The following is a 20,897-nucleotide window of genomic DNA, read 5'->3' on the forward strand; positions in this document are numbered from 1 at the left end:
CAAAAACTGATTAGGAATAAAATTACTTTGAAAATTTGTCTGTATGGTTAAATAAGCACTTCAACATCAATGTTATTCACACAGATAGTACCAACATTCAATGTGGACAATTTTGAAGAAGGTTGGTGATAGATACTGGTTTGTATCTACCATCATATGTGAGGTCATCAAGAGCTTTTATTATTCTATTGTTAGTGATTTGGAAAGCAAGTAGTAATTGCTTGCTGTAAAACTATTTTTCTTCACCCAAATAAGTTTTTCATAGATTAAGGTTTCAAAAAAACTCAAAGCCTTTCAGCTAATTTGAAGTGCTTGAATAACATTTGAATTACGACGAAAAGAGTATACATTAACAACTGGCTTACGCCATCTCAGCATTAATCTTCACTAAAACACCATGATCTGATTTCCAAGATGTAAAACAGAAATCCGGAAACCGATAGGCTCAGAGCACTGTCCGAACGATTCTTCAACAGCTACATCAGTTCTCAGCATTTTCATATCATTTAACCATATAAAAGTTTAGTACATTATGTTTCGTTAAAATGTAGGTTTGATGAGATAAATTACTTTTGAGCTTGACTTCGAAATAGGGAAATGGTTAGCTTCTATTGTTTCAGTTCATCCAGTAAACCTATAGTTAAATTCTGGTGATGTTGGCTTAGTCGTGTAGTTCCGTTTGTGATCTTTTTCTCAAAACGACCACATGTGGTTTTTATTTGAGATCATATAATGAGTGAGTGATGAACTGCCTGCATCAGATGTATCACCTATGATTGATGGCCACTCTACTCATCTCCTTCAGTTTACAATATTAGAAATTCTACTTACACAACAATTAATTCCCTGTATATCAGTGAGTTAAGTAGTTTCACTTGTAAAGGCTTGAACCTTTCCATTGTTGGTGTTTTGGGCTGCAATCGATCAGTCTCCTTTGGTGTATGTATATCTCATGTGGACTGCCTAGAGAGTGTCTTTGTCACACGCATCTTTAAGCTAAGCTTTCGTAGCAGCTAATAGATGACACGCCCGTTGTCCCAATTGGTACTCGTCAGCTAGATATACATGCACTTCAGTGTTGACATTCCCACCAGGACCTGCTGCTTTCTGCATCACATGCCAACGTATCATCCTGTAGTGTCGGTTACTATGTTAAACCCATATAACTTATTCTAGCTTTTGGACAGGCAAGTTTATTCATCATTCTTCTTGAGTCACGTTTTGACCTTGTTAATTATTTACTTATCAATCATGACTGTTTTTATACGAGCGTATGTGTGTGCACTTCTTATCCTATTCATCACATGTCTGTAACTTATTTTTGTGTGACTATGAATATTGATTCACGCTTAATTAAATTGAATTGGCTGACACGTCTTCACTGCGCGCCGTCTTGTTTCGCTCTCTCTTCTTCGCTCCCTTCGTTACGTTTTTCTGATCATCTTTTCCGATCAACGATTGTACAAAATATGCGCATTCGAAATCTATTCTCGTATTTGGCTTATTTAATTCCGTTATTCACTAACACAGATTAAGTCGATAATTACATACGAGGATAGGCGATATGTATATCTCAATAACAATTAAACATACAATCTAATTAGGGTCAGATTCAGGGCCATTAAAATCCACTGGGGTAATGAGTTTAGTCAGCTACTGGAAGTGCACAAGGGACCAGCTTGAATTTTATTACTAAGGATTTGGTTGTGAGAGGTAATTAGTTCAAATTCTGATGAGGATATAAACACTGCGGGCATATCCGGCAAACGAATAATAAATAGGACGAATTGTGCGTCCTAGAATTCTTTGCTAGACGCTCTCAAAACTTTGCTTAAAAGTGAGTAATATGGCTTGGTAAATAGACAAAAAGTCCAATAAATTGAGTGAAAGGAAATATTTGAGTCTTTTATTTACGTACATCCTGTTAATCGGAAGAAAAACGATATTATTATTTCAATCGGCAAAACATATGCTAATGCAAAAGTTATTTTAAAAAGATGAATAAAAATAACTTTTTTGAGTATAAAATTCAGTAAATAGTTGTCGGTTAAAAAAAAATAAATCTCCGCAAATTTATTTTTGTTCATATTGTGCAATGTAAACACGAGTACCAGAGGCAAATGCGAATTGCACCATACGTTTGTTACTGTTGTCACTTGTCTTTGGCTCAATAAAGGCCAATGAATAAATACCACTTGTCAATTCCGTTACAGATCCAACAACCTGAGTATTTAATTAATCAAATAACGTGAATGTACAATTTAGTAAACATTATTGATATAATTGGATTGACACAGCACGAAGAACAGACTTATAGTGACAACACAGAAATCGACAATAAATACAACTGATATAAAAAAGTTCCTAATGTCTCGTTGATCCGCGGTAATATAGTAAAATGACAATCTGTGACTAAAGAATTATCACTTGTTGATAACATAATTCTACATATATCGTTAACTGATCTGAAATTGCAATGAAAAGCAACTGATTATTTCATACTGATTTGTCCAGCGGAAGAATAACTTACTCAAGTATTTTATTCAGACAGGATACCATCAGTAATCTAAATCTGGTATATAAAAATTTCTATCTCATGGATGAGAGGTCTAAAATGTTAGTTTCTAATTTATTTACCTCATAACAATTTTATATCCTACACACGTAAGAGAAAGCTATTAAATGATCTATAAACTTTTTTCGATGGTAAGGTTACAAGTTAAAATCCCCTTCAAAATGCTTCTCTTTCTTCATTGTTTAGATAGTCCAGTTTAGTACGACAGAAACCCTAATTTCCATCTGTTATTAGAGTGGTAATTCTGAACAAAATAAACCATTGGAACTGGCCAATTAAAATGGGTGTAGTATAAAATCGTCATTTCGAAATGTATTATAAGTATTGAACTATTGAGTTGATGGTCTACAAGAAAGGATTTCCAAAAGTGCTGGTAACAGAAAATTATTTGTCCTAGTTCGTTCCTTTTGAGTGCTCAATGAGCTTTTCATCTATTTCCTAAATAAATTAAAAAGGTCTGGCTCAACCAACACTATATAAGATGAGCGGGTCCGGTTCTTTAAGAGGATAACACCCTGGTAATTGCACATACGACTTTCCAGTAGATATTGATGAGGACCCAATGAAAATACCGGGTATTTTGAAGATTGCACTCATAAACTTAAAATTGAATGAAAATTAAATAAATTTAGAACTCACATTCAATGTGAAACGACTGATAAGTTTTAGAATATTTGCATCTGACCCACCGAATGCTATGTAATACGGTCCAAGCCATTTTGCTACATAACCCTAAAAACATAATAGAAGGACAAATTATATATATATATATATATATATAATATTGACCTAGTTATCTGAATCAACTTTGAAATGAATCATATATTGACAATTGCGGCACTGAGCATTCACCACATACTAATCGATTAGACGATTTATTTTACAGTTCACATAATGGATTGACTTTAGATAGACACGAAATTTAATTCTGATCATCTAGTTACTATTAACCTAAATCAATTAACAACTATATTATCTTATAAATAAGTTTATTAAATCTAGTCTAAATAAGGCTTTCATTTATTCAATAACTGTCTATGCAGTTATACTTAATGCGATATCCTATCTAGTTTTTTGATCTCATTACTTATATCTGATGGGTTGCTGTTGTTTCTTTCTTTATTCGCTGTAAGTCCTATTTAGCAATTCAAAATGTAGGCATTTTTACAACAACGTGGGTCTCCTTAGCAGTGCGCATTGATGATACCGCCTCGCATAATCATTTTATTGTTTAATTTATTCAAGTTTATTAAATCAAATTTTGGTTGTGATATTCACAAACAGATATATTTGTTTTGTCATATTGGATAATATATTCAGTTATTGACTGGCTGTTGTTTATTTTTGCATATCATAACAAATTGATTCATGTTGTAATGGTTATTAAAAACACTACGATTTTGTTTTCTTATAAGTTGTAGCTTAAATGTGCTTTTTTTCAGTCATATGATGTCTTATTTATTATATAAAAGAAACAAAATGCAGAATACCGATTTAATAATTAAGGCTGATTTTATCTGTCATGTTTTTAATGTTTAAGTAATGTGTTATATCCAGTAATGGCCACTTTTCGAGTGAATGATGTATAATACAGTAAAGTTTTGACTAGAGATTTTATTTCAGGTTCTAACTTCTAAAATATTGTCTTTATCATCCTAGATGTTTGTCAGTACTATTCTGAAATATTCATGAACGACCATCGCAGATAACTGCAGACCTTTGAACTGTAATTTTTAATTAACATTACACTCTAAGATGCAGCACTCATCCATCAAATGAAAAAAAGAACTGTGCTCGAAAGTGCCGGATATAACATACCGATTGAACACTAAAAACGTAACTTATGACAGCCATAACTAATGGTATCAACAGTTTTCACTTAGATTTTGTAAGTGAATTCTGATTAAAAATGAAATAAGTAATTCTTATTCTGTGACTTGTAGCAACATCGAATAATGCATCACTCAGGAAGTGTGCAATGAATGATCTTGTTTATAAATTCCGAAAGTGCAATAATAAGATGGAGTCTGTGTTAAAAGTGTGTGATGTGTCAGCGTAACGCATTTTGTATAATCTGATCACAGACTTACGTATCAATGAATTTCACCTCAAACAAAGAAAGGTCACTTAAATCAGAAGTGACAACTGAAAGTATAAGAAAAAGGGCATAATATAAGGAGAATATCAAGTTGTCACATGATTGCTGGCGTTAAACATATATTAGCTATTACCGAGAGAAGTTCAAAGTAAGGATAAAGCGTTTTTGAATAGAAAATTAATTCTCACGTTTTCTAATAGATGAGGTTTGTACCAGTTGACCGGTCTCAATTATATTCTTTGCATTAGAAGAATGCCCATCTAGTCCTGAGGGTTATCTGAGCTTGCTACGTCAACTAACTCTGGAACTATTACAGTGTATGTTCCATCAGCCTGGATTATTTCCTGCCTTTTCCTAGTTTACATACAAAAGATTTCAATAAATAAGTGTCTAAATAAATTAGCTAAGATGTACTGTCCAAAATATCACGCATTTTTGAGACAAGCTCCATCTTCTAGTTTCATTTTCAAAATGGTATTTTCTTTTACTATACACAAATAAATACTTGGTTTTTTAAAACGATATATTCTATAATTTACAGAAAAGAAAATGAGGTGGTTTTATTTGACTAGAAGTTTGTTAGGTATTTAGACCTCATGTACTCAATTCACTTACTTTACTCGGTCCATCATAGGCATCTTGAGGTATTTCAGCTACTGGTTTACAGTAGTATAAAGCTCCAGTTTGTTTATTTATGATTTCCCTTCCAGTTGGTATAAACAATTCATCACCTTGATGTTCAGCTGAATTATAAAATTCAATCATAAGCTCTTCATTAAATTTCCAAACCTTATGTAGATAAGTGAAAACAATTTATGTTTAGAACGAAAGTAAACAAACGAAATTCAATTCAATAATTTACTAAAGATATATAGTCTGTACAGAAGTTTCCTACGGATGCTGAATAGTATTGTTTCTTTTTACATTATCATCTCAATGTTGTTTGATTCTACCATAAAGTTCAGTTAATTGTTGACTTATTTCTTTAACTTATATACATATCTTTCTTAACAGCCAGACTGTAATCTTGAAAGGCTTTGAATTACAATCAAAAATACTTTGTATATTTTTAATTTGAATGAAAATGTATCTGAATACACTTCGTTATTATGTAAATCTGTACAATAATGTTTTCTTATGGTAGTAGACGTTTTAAAAACAGTATTGCTACAATTTGTTGATAAAATAATGTCTTATATCGCCTAAGCTATAAAATGTTCATAACAATTAGTGGTTTTATGAATTAAGTTCTTCATTCAATTCAGTAGTAGACGATGGTTGTTAAAACAGCTGAAATTTGTTATTGTGGCTGGTGAACACTTATGGTTAAGAAACATTTATACAGCACTAATGAAGCTTTCATTCATACTGAAATATACAAATTGATCGTTCAATATACCAACCATATATTTCTATTTGGAGTTGTTTATGATACTGAATACTATTTACAGGAAAGAACTGTGCACATGAAGCGATAATCAGGTATCATAGTCATTCATCTCTATGTGGGATAGCCTCAGTTGGTATAATAAAGTACTGATTTGTACTAGGCTGCTTACTATGAAATCTGTTCTTAAAAATATCTAACAATAATAGGCTATTTAAATTTGTCTCCTGCTTGAATTTTATCTAAAACGGAAGTGTTACGAATATCAACATTTGGTGGTTAGTGTCTCTTGTAAGTAGTTGATTTTATCTTTAAACTTCAGATAGAATAAGCAGTTTAACTGAGTTGAATAGTAAAAGAGCACAGAAGACAACGTAAACCAGTCAACTATTAAGACATCTCAATCAATTTTCTTTTATTGATTGAAAATATTATAAGGATTCTACCTTTGAAATATTTTACAAAAACTCAAAAATGCTTCGTGATGAAATATAATAAAATATGAGGAATAACTAATTCATTTGTATTGGTTGTTTGAATCTTCCCATTGATATTTAGGACAGCAGCCGATAAATCTCTTTTGGCATATGTGCATCCGGTGCAGACTGGATCAATATGGCCGTTGGGACACAGGTGTCATATGCAGAGTCGGATTATAACTAGCATTAGGATCCAGGACTCGTCAACTGGATGCATCCAGGACAAAACGTTAGTCTTGGGTTCAACTACTAGCCACAATTAAACAGCTAAAAAGGAATACCTGCTCTAACAGGAATTTTTATCGAAGATATAACTTATATTGTATTTAGCAAGAAGTGTTTTTACTTTCAAGAATAGTTGCTCTAACTTTATGTTCTAAGATACGGTTTTACGAAGCCGATACACGGTGTAGGTCTAGACTGATTTCATTAAATGAATAATCATTATTTAAACGATAGTTGCCGATAGACAACTATGTTATTTTATGTGTTTTATACGTTGATAAATAATATATACTGTTTAAGTAAGAGTAGGATTTCGAAAGAAAAAAATATAAATAGTTGTAGGCATATTCCTTTTTATGACGTTAATCTAAATAATAGTAAACAGTAAATATTAAACAAAACATAAGTATCTGTTTATTAATTATAACGTTTTCTCTCAACTACTAATATTCAGGACAAAATTGGACAATCATTGTTAATATATATATATATATATATATATATATATATATATATATATATCATAAATATTTATTACTTGCAAAATTGATTTATCACGGCGCCATGAACTTGATAATATATGATTTGATTCTGATTCGATTTCCAGTGCATCTGATCCACAAATATGAGGACCATAATAAATCCTAAAGATATAACGGAAGTAATAAAATAGGTGTTTTCTAATTGAGTTAATAAAATTAATTTTTCCTTTCTTGTTAATGATACACTGACAACTAACAAATATAGTACAATCAAACTTATTTCCAAGTGGTTTTATAGTGATGTACAAAATACGGTCACGTCTAGAATGAATATAAGTGTTAAGTTTTTATATTTCTGCAGATAATTTTATACAGAATTCTCATGGGAGATTAATCTAGCGAAAGTGCTCATTGTGTGACGACGATAAGTAAAACCTGGATTAAATCTCAATTGAGATAGTATTCAAAGTAGTAGTATCGTGTATTGAAGTATGACTAGTAATATGCTTTACATTCATATTAAATAGTGCTATAATGATCAGTGGGAAAAATAGATTTGAAATATATTTAAATGTGTCCCATAGCTTAGTTCCTAGAGCTCTTTTGGTTCGTGACATAGGGATCTCTTCTTTAAACCCATCCGGCCCAAATATGCTTACAAAATTTGATAATCATATTTTTCCAAGTGAAATATTCTGCCAACGAAGACTGTTTCAGATAACTTTATTATCAGTCAATATTATTGAAGCACAAGTTGGAACAGAATTGTACCGAAATAAGGAAATTACGATTATTTTAAATCCGTAAAGTTTTGAGTTCTTAAAAACTTTCAATATTAGATAAGCATCACGCTTTTATGAATGAAAAGGAATCAGAAATATAAATTGATCTGAACAGATAGTTCAACTGATAAATTCCAATAGTGTAATGAAAGATGTAGACTATTAATAAAATACAATTCATCAGATCAATATGTTTTGTAAAAAATGGATACCCGTTAAACTTCACATACCAGTAGTAAAACTTCGAAATTTTATGAGCTGCGACGTCTTTAGCATTAGCAAAGCGCTTACATAACCCTACCATTCCATAATCAGTCAAAGAATTTTATGTTGAAATGAAACAGAATTCACAAAAGAGGTAAGGTCATTGAAATTTAAAAAAGGTTCTCTGAGTTGTCAAAAATAAACAAAGGGGATCTAGAAGATTACAGGACATTTCGTTATGTCTATGGATTTACATGTGTACGTGAAAATATACGCATAGGGAAGAGCAAATGTAATGTACATATAACTAAAATGTTACAAAAGTAGATAAACTTCATTTATTCAACAAGGACTGATGACAAACACTCACTTTCTGCTACTTCTGGACATCTCTAGTATGATAAAACTCAAAGTAATTTATACTCATCTTAAACCTAAGCTTATAATACTCAGAGCCTTTCCATAGAGGCCTTCTTATATCAACACTTATCATATTGTACATAATGACTAACCAGTCATTAGTATATAGGATTTCACTAAAGAAATAAACGTTTACTTTTTGAATGATATAAATTTTTCATTAGAATTTTAATTTAAAGCAATTAGTCCCTTTTATAAATTTTGATAGAGCAATGAGAAGACGGAGTTGATCTGAAAGTATATATGTGACCAGATTTTTCAAAATGTATAGCGCTAAAACACCACATTTTTCAAATCAACTCCGTCTTTTAATTGCTCTATCAAGATATCTAATCCTTTGTTCATAAAGGGTCTTCATTAAATCTTTTCACAATTTAAACACTGGTTTATATATGATTTTGACGAAAGTATTTATGTATGTATATATTCGGATTGATGAGTAGCAGCAGTATTCAGTATATATCTTTCAGATATATATATATGTATTCTTATCAATCACTTCTAACTAAAATAGATAGTAATTTCATTTAATGTATAAAAACAATTTATTCTATGCCTTTACAAAACCAAACATGAAATAATCTAGAATATTCTAGGATCATTCATTTATCTTCGAATAGTAATAAACAATAACTTAAACAAAAAGATGATTGTATAATATTAGTATACAAAGAAACCTTACAGATAATAATTATAAATAAACAAAAATAATTACCATAAAGAATGTAAATACCGATCATCCCATATTTGTATTGTATCATCCCAACCACCGGTAATAAATATATGCACATAATCTTCATAAACTGCACCACGTGGATGATATTTCACAGCACATATACGCATTACATGTCCATCCATTTTTTCCTTAGTAAAACTTGATTAAAATATATATTGTCATAATATAATAACTAATAAACGTTAAGAATACTTACTAGAATCTTTCCCACTAACATGCAGAACTAAAAGTTTTATCATATAAAAATTAACTTATTAAGATAGATAGTGAAAAGGAAACTGTATTTGTGGAAATTCCAGTGATCACAGTTTAAAATAAATTCAACGCTTTGCTCGACAATCTGACCCGACGTTTTTCATACTAACAAACAGGTTTCACAATACCACTGTGTGCCTAATGATTTCACAATATGTTAAAATGTTGAATTTAGAACTTGTAAAAGTGAGAATATGAGTCTCTTGGTGTGAACTATGGTGAAATTGTAGTAGATAAAGAAGTTCATTTAGGTATATGCAAGTCTGATGTAAAAAAACCATTGATCATGTTTGGCTCTAGGCTATAATCTGAGGTAAAATTAGGTAGTTAAATCATAGCGGTTATGAGGGAGTTGCCCACCAAAGACAATGGATAATGGTTGTGTCATATTATAGACTGTTATAAGTTAGACTTGTACACCACTGAATCCCGGCCAAATGGTCTAGAGTTTAGGCGTTCGTGAGCGAGATCGAATGTCTTGAGTTCGATTCTCGCCCTCATGATCATGGATGTATATGTCACGGATGTCTATTGCTTCAAGGTTTTCAATGGTTGTCGGCTTGTGATTTCAATAAAATTAATTAATCTAATTAATAATCAAAGCATTCATAAAACGATGGTAAATAAATAAATATGTGCTTGTATTGTTATGTTAAACAAACTGACTGTACATGGCGTATCCAATCATAATCATTGGTTGAATCTAAGTCATTGTGGTCCACAAAACGTGATATGAAAAATGATTAGTAAATAAAATTTTAATCTATGTATTAAATGATAGTTGCTATGGTCCAGCTAATTGTATTCATTCTTGTCGATTTGAATTTTTCATGTTTGCTCATAAATGTTAGGTTACACCCATCAGTCTTTGTAAGAACCGAGAATATTTTGAAGGACTTTTGCCGCTTCCAAGTCGATTATATGTCCGGTTTCCACTAAATTCAATAATAACACCAATCTATTTGCAAGTTTTCTGATGATTTAGAAATCAGCTATCAGTAAAGTTTGTATTCCTACACGCTCACAGTCAACTGTCGTGATGTCTCCCCTAAATATCCAACACTACAGTCATTACATTCGATAACATAAACACAATTCGATGGTTCTACTTTTGGCGTTGTATCTTTGAATAACATGATCAGCATTATGGAGACGGTTTTATTTAAGGGCAACCCACAGAACGTATTATAATCAGCCAGAGAACCATCTAGAAGGGAACAGGATTGAAAAGTTACTACGTATTTTTACTATTGGACATTTCAACAATCTATTTCACACCTCACTAATAATTGGACTCTGAACGTTGTAATGAAAGGGATACCTTTAAATCACTGAGTTCGAACACAATTATTCACTTTCTTTTCAATTTGTAAGATTAAGTGAGTACTATCCAATTGAGTTCAACCATATCAATAATAAGACAGATATTATTAACGAAAGTTAGTTTTGGTTATACAATAGACCATACTTTTTTTGTCTAACTAGATTAAAGTTTCTATAAAAATACACGCTACAAGAATAATACAGCAAACATTAAAAAAATAGTACGCCACAAGCATAAACGTAGGAGTGATCTTTTCTGTTACAACTAATTTATTTCAGGTTAGCACAATTTATTAATATTCAGAAGGGAATACGTTGATTACTATGATGTAATAGGAGAAAAATTTTGTTTATTCAGAACACCAAATGTTAGCAGTTCCAAGATATAGATATTTTTAACGGTAGGATTCACAGATGTCTCCTTGATGAATTGATTTGGTCCGATACTCCCCAAAGGCTTTCATATTTAACCTGTTTCAGCTCCCATTTTTATTGAAGTTAGTTGAGTACATTTAGTAACTATCTTAGTTACCGTTGATTAATAACTCATTAAGCCGATTTATTTTCTTAACGCGTAGTTAAAAATTATTTATGAATTCTTCACTTATTGATTTAATTATATTCAAGCAACTCTGAATTTATTCAAACAAACACAAACGCATTTGTCCCGTTTTTAGTGACTCCAGTTTCCGGTCAGATAATCAATCAAAACAGGATGCTACTCAGTCAGTTTGTTCAATAATATGTTTTTGAGTAAAGACACTCCTTATAGAATGACTGAACTTGCAAAAATTCACCTAAGCATTTGTGAATGGATGAGAACTTGCTTACTGGTTCTGTATAGCTTACTTTCAGTAATATAGTATGTGTTTGAACAAATTCAGGGCAAGTTTGCGAATTTTATCAGTTCAATTTAATATAACCCCCTAGTTATCCAGAGTGCACATAGCTAGTCAATTAAATAAAATTGATTCTATTACATTTATAAAAACTATATGGCTTAACTGATCAGCTTTTATATATTTTTATATCCAAAAAATAAATTACACTGAGAATTTCTTTCAAATGAAACAGCTCATCAGTTGAGTTCGAGTAACTTTCTCTACATAGATGCAAATATTTTAAACAATTTTATCAATATTATCTTATCCTGGGTTCGGATCTCGCGGGGCGGGGTCGTGGATCCACACTACTGAGGAGTCCAGGGCTTCCAGATTTTCCATAGTGGTCTAGCTTTAATCGACTCATAATCTCAGCTATTGAAATTGTACATTCATTGTGACCGATCAAACTATTGTTTAGATTATTTTAACCGAAATGATCGACTATTTATCGAAAAACAGAACTCTTTTTTCCACAATGGACAGAGTATAATACAGACAAACTTTTGTCAATACTCTAGCTTTCACAGTTTTATTAACAAGTCTAAAGAAAACGAGATCACATAACCACAAATATCCTTGTGAAATTGTGTTAATTTACTGGTCTCTACACTTTTAGTGATAATCTCGCTTTTTTAACACTGAAAACTTTACTAAACAAGTTGTTGCTTAAATCATATACACATGTAATAAATAGTTTAAACATAAAATATAAAGAACCAATGTTAAAATAAACGAATGAACGAATGATTCTTAGTGTGTAGTGGATAAGTTCATCAAAGAATTTCGATCATAATAATTATGCTTAGATCAAGTAATTAGATGGTAGAATATTTACAATAATCTATTGTCTCCTAAACACTTTATCTTAACTTTATGATAGAGATGTTGGGTGACATAAATTATTTGATGCACAAGAATTGTGATTAAAATTTCCCTTCACTTTTTAAAACCGATGCTGGTATTCCTTTGTACTGATAAGTCAAAGTTATCAAAACTTAAAATACGCTGGGTTCATAGTTTTTGTACATAGTATGCTTCAAATTTATTAAGTTTACTACTATGTAAATAAATAGTAGTGTTAGTAGCAGTCATGAAAATTACTACATTTTTATTGTAATTAGTAGATCTCAACAACTATGAGAAAATTACACAAAAGCGAACTCAACATAAAATATAACCATCTCATATAACCGTGAACTGAATCAACATAAAAAATACCATTTATACCAAAAGAACATTAGTGTCAGTTTAGTGAACAACATTAAATATAACGTTTTGGAATGATGTAATCAATGTATGTACTAACTTTTATAGAAGGACAAATCACATGATTTCTTCCTTTAGTTAAATGAATTTTTTACAAGACTTAAGTAACTATCAAATATGTCACGAAACAATTAAAGTGTAGTTTCCAAGATTATATACAAAAGAATCACTCAATAATGAATTTGATTTATATTGTGAAATTGTTCTAAACTTTAGCATGTGATTCACTATTTACAATTAAAGAAGACTTTTCTTTTTTTAATATTTACTTGAAAACTTGAAACCGGAATTCGCCTTTATTTTGATCAACTACTTGTATGGAAAAATAAGATTATAAACAACACATTCTTTTTTCATAAGTACAGTAGAAATATCAGCTGATATTGATAACAGGTGAAACAAAAATAAACATACTTAGTGTATATTGGTTTGTAAGTGATTGTCATATATACTGTAAGAATACTTTTAAAATTGATATATAACAACCATAGACCATTTTATAATTATACTATTTTTTATATGTATTTATCTAAGAAGTTATCAAAACTCAAAAACCGACTGATGAGATCATTCCCACGTCAGATATCTTCAGTCAATCGTAGACAAGGTAGAATCTGACACGAATAGGTATCACTTACGTTTTTATACCTTACAACAGCACATTAAGCGAGAAAATTATCACGGTGGGAGGTAAAAGTGAGGAAAGTTGAACAAAACGTTTGTTTATAAAATAACTAGTGAGATAAGAGAATAAACAGTATAGAATGACTCGGAATTTAAAAGTTAAAAGATCAATCATGAGTGTGATTGTACCGATGAGGTAAGCTTTGAATCATGCAATCCAACGTCTTCAACCATATATTACTGGTAGTTTGCGGATCCCGACCTGCAATTCTCCACCTGCATATATATTTCAAGCTGATAGTCAGTAACTTGGTTGGCCTGTTCAGTATCTTCAATTAGGAGCCTCAATATTTCTGCCAAAGTGCTCTTATGGCAGACAAGATGGTTATGAGAGTGGCTAGACATATTTGCCATGTGTTACTATCATCCGAAACGATGAAAGTTTATGGCTTTATCAGTTAACTTACTGTCTCTACCTTGAACCCTTCATCTAGAAAGTGATAGTACCTTTTCGAAGATACTTAAACTCACAGTTTTAAAAGAATATGTTGAACTAACAACATACACTTTATAAAGTACTTTAGCTTCGAAGCAAATTCAAGGATCGTGATACACAATCAGCATTAGTTATATGAAAAATAATATGAGCAAGGTGATCATTGATCAACAGCTTATAATAAGTAGGAAAACCATTTGTCTGAGGAATTTTGTAGACCATGTCCCTCCAGATAATTTTTCGCAGGATCTTAAATATTTACATGTATTTTCAAACGTTAAGTAACGAACAAGTCCCAAAAAACGTTACATTAGCCATTATATAGACCGTATAAATATGAGCAAAGATTTGCTCGTTTAATTAGGAAAAGTTAGGCAAATTATTGCTCTAATTAGTTGTTCCGAGATTTTCTACTTCAATCAATTGGTTAATAAAGTGTCATCTGACTATAAAAGATGCATTACATACACGTATATATAATCTGTTAATAAAATTTAAAAAAGCATGCATAATTATAATATAATTATGACTGAAACTTTTGAATGAATTAGATGCCAAAATAATACTTCACATTTCATCTCTATTTGTCACTAACTTTTAAACGGTTTTAGTCTTAGTTTTAGAGCATCACCACTAGATTAATTGTAAATAATCCACATGTGAAATTCAGGAGTTATTGAAAAGTGAGGGATTCACCAAATGACATCATATAATCTTTCTTCAAAATAAGCTATATATCAAACAAACTACATTTTATGATTATTATGAATAGGTGATAAGATAATATGCATTTTGAATGTAATAATAGAAAGTCTGCTTATCTGAAAAGACATGTTTTTAGTTTTAAATGCTGGTTTTATTGACATAAATAATTTTATTAGCAAATACTAATATATACTGAGATTCCTATACTAAGTTCTTGGTTCTCCACCTCTATTTATACAACTCAATATTTCTATAAAATAAAAACCATCGAATTTTATTGATGGAGGAAGTTTTAAGTTATCAACTATTTTATCAGAATTTCATTAGAAAAACATAGAAAAGACAGTTGAAAATGATCTTAATAAAACACAGTTATATGAGTGAAGAATATCCCTTTTGTTGGGATGATCCAGAAACGTGCTTGCAAAAGACGAGCAATCATCAGGAGACACTAAGAAGCGTTTCGTCCAATCAGCGTTCAGTTGAAGTCTTAGCCAAAAATATCAAGGAAGCGAGAGGTCACATACAGAGGCTCTGATTGGTTGTTTGCTACACTGCTACTATGTTTAGTAGCATTTCAGAATCTTCTGGCAACCCAAGGACATTTAAAATATTGTAAAAATTCTGTGTTTTCTGTATTAAAATGAACCTTGGAGTAAACTACTTCTCGCATACTTTGCGTCTTCTCTCTCGTGTTCAGGTCGCTGTATAATTCTAGCTTGGGGGTTACAGAATAGCTTAGGATGCGAATATAGCGTTCAATTCGCAAGACTTACCACTTTTCATTAGTTGAGATCATGAGTCAATTGAAGCTAGGCCATCATGGAAAACATGGAAGCACTGGACGGCCGTTTTATCCTATTGTGGACTCCTAAGCAGGGTGCATCCATGGCTCCACCTCGCGAGATTTGAACCCAGAACCTATCAACCCACAAAACCCTTTCTAATATCCTTCTCAGTAATTTATCATCATGTTCTACAATTACATATCCAAATTAATAGTCCATTAAATTGGCCAGGCTTAAGGCAGAGTACATCATTTAAAATTGTAACATGTCAATTAAGGATTGTTCGTCACATAAAATAAAGTGAAATCATTAATGCTGGATTGACTAATATGAGGTGTTAACTTGAATAAGTTTAAACGTCAAAAAACCAATGTTATATTGGGGCGTGGATTCAAGACCTCACCGAGATTCGAGGTCATGACATTAACTTAATGTATCGCGTATGATACCGTTAGACTCGTCAGTCATCACCCACAGGTTCATATCTTCGAATCCACACGATTTGCGCTACAACGCAACTGTCGTCCATATGATATCAAACTGAACGATTACATTAGGGAAGCTTATTTTGACTAGCTGGGCTCTAGCAGTAGAACATTACAATCTTAAGAGCATAAACTTTTTAAACTATTACGATATGATAAATTTGTGTTTACCTTGAACTACACATTCGCAAGCGTCTACGAGATTTCATGTCATAAACTCTTAAATGACAATCAACCCCACCAGTTACAAATCGTTTACCATCATATGAACATGAACACGATAATATCTGATTCATCACGTTTTCTGCATTTGTTCTTACAGGAGCATCAGATGGGTTACTGATCCTTTCTTCCGTGATTGTTGCCAAGAGACGTGATGAATTCATTGCTCCTGTGTAATGCCATAAGCGTGCATGACCAGAAACATCTTTTTGAGACGGTATATGAGAAAAAACAGAATAGTCAGAGTAAAATCTCGTCCTAATATCTTAAAAACTTATCTTGTATAAACTACACATCATCTTTGTAATGCGTTGAATAAAACTTAAACAGAGTCCGTAGAGGGACTAAGCAACATACTGCGACCCTAAATGACTTATATTTCAGTAATTTGTATCGCTGATTGTCCGACTTATGTTTACAATAAAATAGTGACTAAAAGTCTAAGAGTTTATATTAGAAAGATTTAAATAACTGATTTACAAAGATGTTGTTATCGATACAACACAGAGGAATATGAGAGATTACCTGAACGCAAATAAGGTACTGTTGAGTGATTGCCGTCCATAGAAGCTCAACTAGTGGCAAAGTGATGTCGTTTAATAAGCGTTCGGACAAACTAATGAAATAAAACATTTAAATGAATACTAAACAAGGTCAGGCTGCTAAAAGTTAGGCATCTGGCATGTAGTTAGACTGACTGGGATAAGTTTACTCACCATCTAATTAGATTGTTTAGAACAAGCTGGCAAATAGAAGAAATTAATAAATCATTCCACAAATAACCCGATATTTACAAAAATAATTTCGAAATATCTGCTTTGTTCCTAGAACAGACTTAAGATGGTACTGGAAAACGGTGTTTAACAGAATTGACTACGTCGTATCTTGAGCAAACATTAACATGGCCACTTGTACCCAATATAGCTCAATTTTTAATATTTCACATTCATAATAAGCTGATATGGAAATCAGCAGCATTTAAGGTGCTATTTGAAAAATATCCAACCGTGAATCAAAACATTATTTCATCTATCGGAACTGCAAAGTTATGAGTCTCATGAAATATCTGTTCCAGGCTTCACCCCGCCACTTTGGTTTATAAATGTGCATTCACGTTTTCTTCAAATACACGAGTGAGCGATTTCTTGCTAAATGCTAGGCGTTAGTAGTGTTTTCAACCAACTTATAATGTTATAGTCAGTGATACCACGTTTTCGCATTTTTCTTTGTAATATTTCAAGAAGTAACCAAACTTTTGGGTGATAAAAGAATAACTTACAATAAATTTATAATCTTTGAAGATGTTACACATGGTGACAGCTGTAGATAGTCCTTCATACTTGTTGGTATTTAACCACAGGAATAATCACGTCTAAACTTATTAGTTGAAATTAGCTGAAGTTGTGAAGAAAATACTTGTTCCACCTAGTGTTTTTTCATAGAAGGTGAGATGACGCTAAGTTTATTATCTGTGATAATCACGGCTACATTAATCACAACGACATTTGTCTCCATAGACATATATACACCAACAAGTTTACTTTCTAGGCTACAAGTGTGCAGGTATCATGCACTCAGAACCCATCCCAAACTTGATTTCAATCTATCTCATGCAAAAATAGACCTTTTCACCTAAAATTAATCAACTAAAATCTAAGAGTCTACTGTACCTTTCGACAATAAGATTAAGACTAAGCGATTAGAAACTAAATGTAAGAGGATACGGCTAATAACTATATATTTTGGTTGATCTGAAGGTAGCTATGGGAATAAAAATGCTTTTTAGTTTATAAACGGCACTAAAACCCACCGCAAATTTGAGATTTTTAGATATTATCATGTTGTGACTTTGAAAGAGAATTGTTAATATAATGTGTTCGAATGCAAAGATATCACATTCAGGGTATATTTACGTGATTCAGCCGTTCACTATCAATCTCTAGTTTGTCCTACAAGTGCTAACAAGGTTTTACCATAAAATTTTCTTTTAAAACGTACACTAGCTTTAAGAAATTAGAGAAAACAATTTACATGAACACTAATACAATAAATAAATTTATAAAGAGAATTTTAAGAACATACACACGGCTAAAATTAGGTGACAGTTATCCTGAATTTGACCATTGAGTTCTGGGACAGGCTGTAAATCTGAACAAGGGAGAGCTTCGCCATCTGCGTTCAAAGTATAGAAATTATTTGTCTGCTTCTCACTATCTTCAGTGGATAATAGCTAAAAGGCGTTAGCCAACCTAAGATCAACTGAAAGTATTCATACAACAACTGTGCCATTCGAAAGGCCAATAATCCAGTATTTATTGTCATTTGATGTTCTCACTACCATAGCATTTACATTGCCAAAATCTCTAAATTCTCTTCATGACCCAAATTATATTTAAACTTACAACACATTCTGGCTACTTATATTTTCCGAAAACTTTGCTGCGTCTAAATTCCTATCAAAAGGTCTCAAAAATGTCATTAATCGATTGTCAGCTTTTGACATTATTCCTCATTTAAAAAGTTGTTGTTTATTTTATAGGCATAGTGTCATGCATTATAACAAACTTCAATATTGAATAAACCCTAAAAGATTTCAGTACTACCAAAGATTTTCTTTTTTTTCTCGGATTGGTAAGTATGAAAATGGCTGAAAGTGAGATTTTAGCTCACTGCTGTCTAATACTAGACTACATGTTATGGCATTTCAACTAAGGGGATAACAGAATATGAAAGAATTTGTCATGTAGGACTACATTAGTTAACTGTATCCGTTTAGTTGATTCATAGAATCCTTGGCTCTATATTGTTCAAATCTTTCCTCATCTTGCGGGAGCTTGATGAAGTACCATGTATTATTAAACGAATTGAATGGAGCGAAACATCTTCAGCAGTCTTTTTAGTACCACAAAGTCTGAACTAAATGTCAGGCAATTTTTTTTGAAGGAATTAACTTAAGGTTATAAGGCAGAGTTCACTGATTGAAATCATGAGTCAATGGAAGCTAGACCACCATGGAAAACCTGGAAGCACTGGACGGCCGTTTCGTCCTAGTATGGGACTCCTCTGCAGTGCGCATCCACGGTCCCGCACCCCGCGGGATTCGAACCCAGGACCTATCGGTCTCGCGCCAGGCGCTTAAACGACTAAAGCAGATTGTTTGATACTTAATTCTACAGTATATAAGTTGTCAATATACCTTTTGATGCTAGAACGTGTTCTATACACCAGAAATATTTTTGTTCTTAGATGACATCATTGTTTTTGGATGAAAATGACGACGTGGAACTCATCCTTAGTTCCAGATATACAGTCTGAGTAATTTTCGCTAACGATAATGGAATGCGAGTGTATTCTTTAGGAGTCTCTTTAATGCAGACGGACGACAACAGATAGATACAGTGTAAAGAAATATTGCTACTCTACACAAGTTAAATAGTCATAGGCCATCTTACGTATAAAAATGTTCATTTTACAAATACCTGGTAGCCAGTTAGACAGTCAATTAGACTACAATTAAGTGTTGATAAGAACTGCAGCTAACACATCGATTGGATAAACTGGATTCGAGAAATATTAATTTTTAAGTATATTATAGTGACAAGGAGAAGCGTCTCACTATGATTTGTGATCTTGAAGCTATACTTGAGAGCGCATCATTAGGTAGCGGAAACGATGTCAATATAATTGTAGAATGTTTGCGGAACTATTTGTGATGATTAGAAGTATCTGAATAGTTATACGAACTAGGAATCCCGGAAATGACGCAAATAAGACCAGATAAAACTAGGTGAGCACAAACGAACGTGCTGTATTTGGAGTTCAAAGTCAGGCAGGCATCAAGTACAAAAGAATTGTTAGTTCATACAATCACCACAACTGCTACAACTTAAATTGAAATCTAAGTTTCAGTAACCAATTGTACGTATTCTCCTGAGGCTCATTGTATATCTGTCAGACTGTGCGTTGAATAAGGTATCTGTGTGATATAGAATATACTCATTAGTAGTAGAATTATTAAGTGAAATTGGAACGGACTCACCTGGGTCCTGTAATTTCAAATGATCAGCATGTAGGCTGTGTACTGACATCACTAATACATAAAAGTTGAACCACAGAATTTCCAAAAATATCTTCCTTCACGAAACAATGTTGGATCTTAATATCCCCAGGTTGTGCATAAGGTGGTTCCCTTTAGAATATATTTCTCACACTGACTTCAATCATTATTCTATGTGAGTATCTGGGGATACACACTGACATATAATTTGAGGCTTTCCATCATGTGACTTTGACTTGCATAAAAATATGATACAAATCCCTTTGCTCTTCACGTTAAAAGACACAAAGCCATTGTTCCAGTTATCAGATAATTGTACACTGATATGTGCAACTGACACACGTGATTCATATGCAAAACAATCAAATGAAAAATATGCATCTGCTTCATAATTATTAGGATAA

At 32.1% G+C, this 20,897-nt stretch overlaps 1 protein-coding gene across 1 annotated transcript; it reads right to left on the minus strand.

Annotated features, from left to right (window-relative positions):
* Positions 1 to 780: 780 nt before the first annotated feature.
* On the minus strand, positions 781 to 19,219 carry MS3_00007682 (uncharacterized protein). Its single transcript, XM_051215998.1, has 9 exons — positions 18,839 to 19,219; positions 18,712 to 18,799; positions 18,519 to 18,666; positions 16,386 to 16,641; positions 9,368 to 9,526; positions 7,303 to 7,408; positions 5,289 to 5,462; positions 3,215 to 3,307; positions 781 to 2,223 (listed from the first exon to the last, which is right to left on the minus strand). The coding sequence occupies exons 1-9, from the start codon at positions 18,937 to 18,939 to the stop codon at positions 2,074 to 2,076; spliced, it is 1,275 nt and encodes a 424-aa protein (XP_051066545.1). The 5' UTR covers positions 18,940 to 19,219; the 3' UTR covers positions 781 to 2,073.
* Between the last annotated feature and the right edge of the window lie 1,678 nt (positions 19,220 to 20,897).

This window comes from Schistosoma haematobium, chromosome 4 (genome assembly GCF_000699445.3).
Source record: "Schistosoma haematobium chromosome 4, whole genome shotgun sequence".
Classification (NCBI taxonomy): Eukaryota; Metazoa; Platyhelminthes; class Trematoda; order Strigeidida; family Schistosomatidae; genus Schistosoma; species Schistosoma haematobium.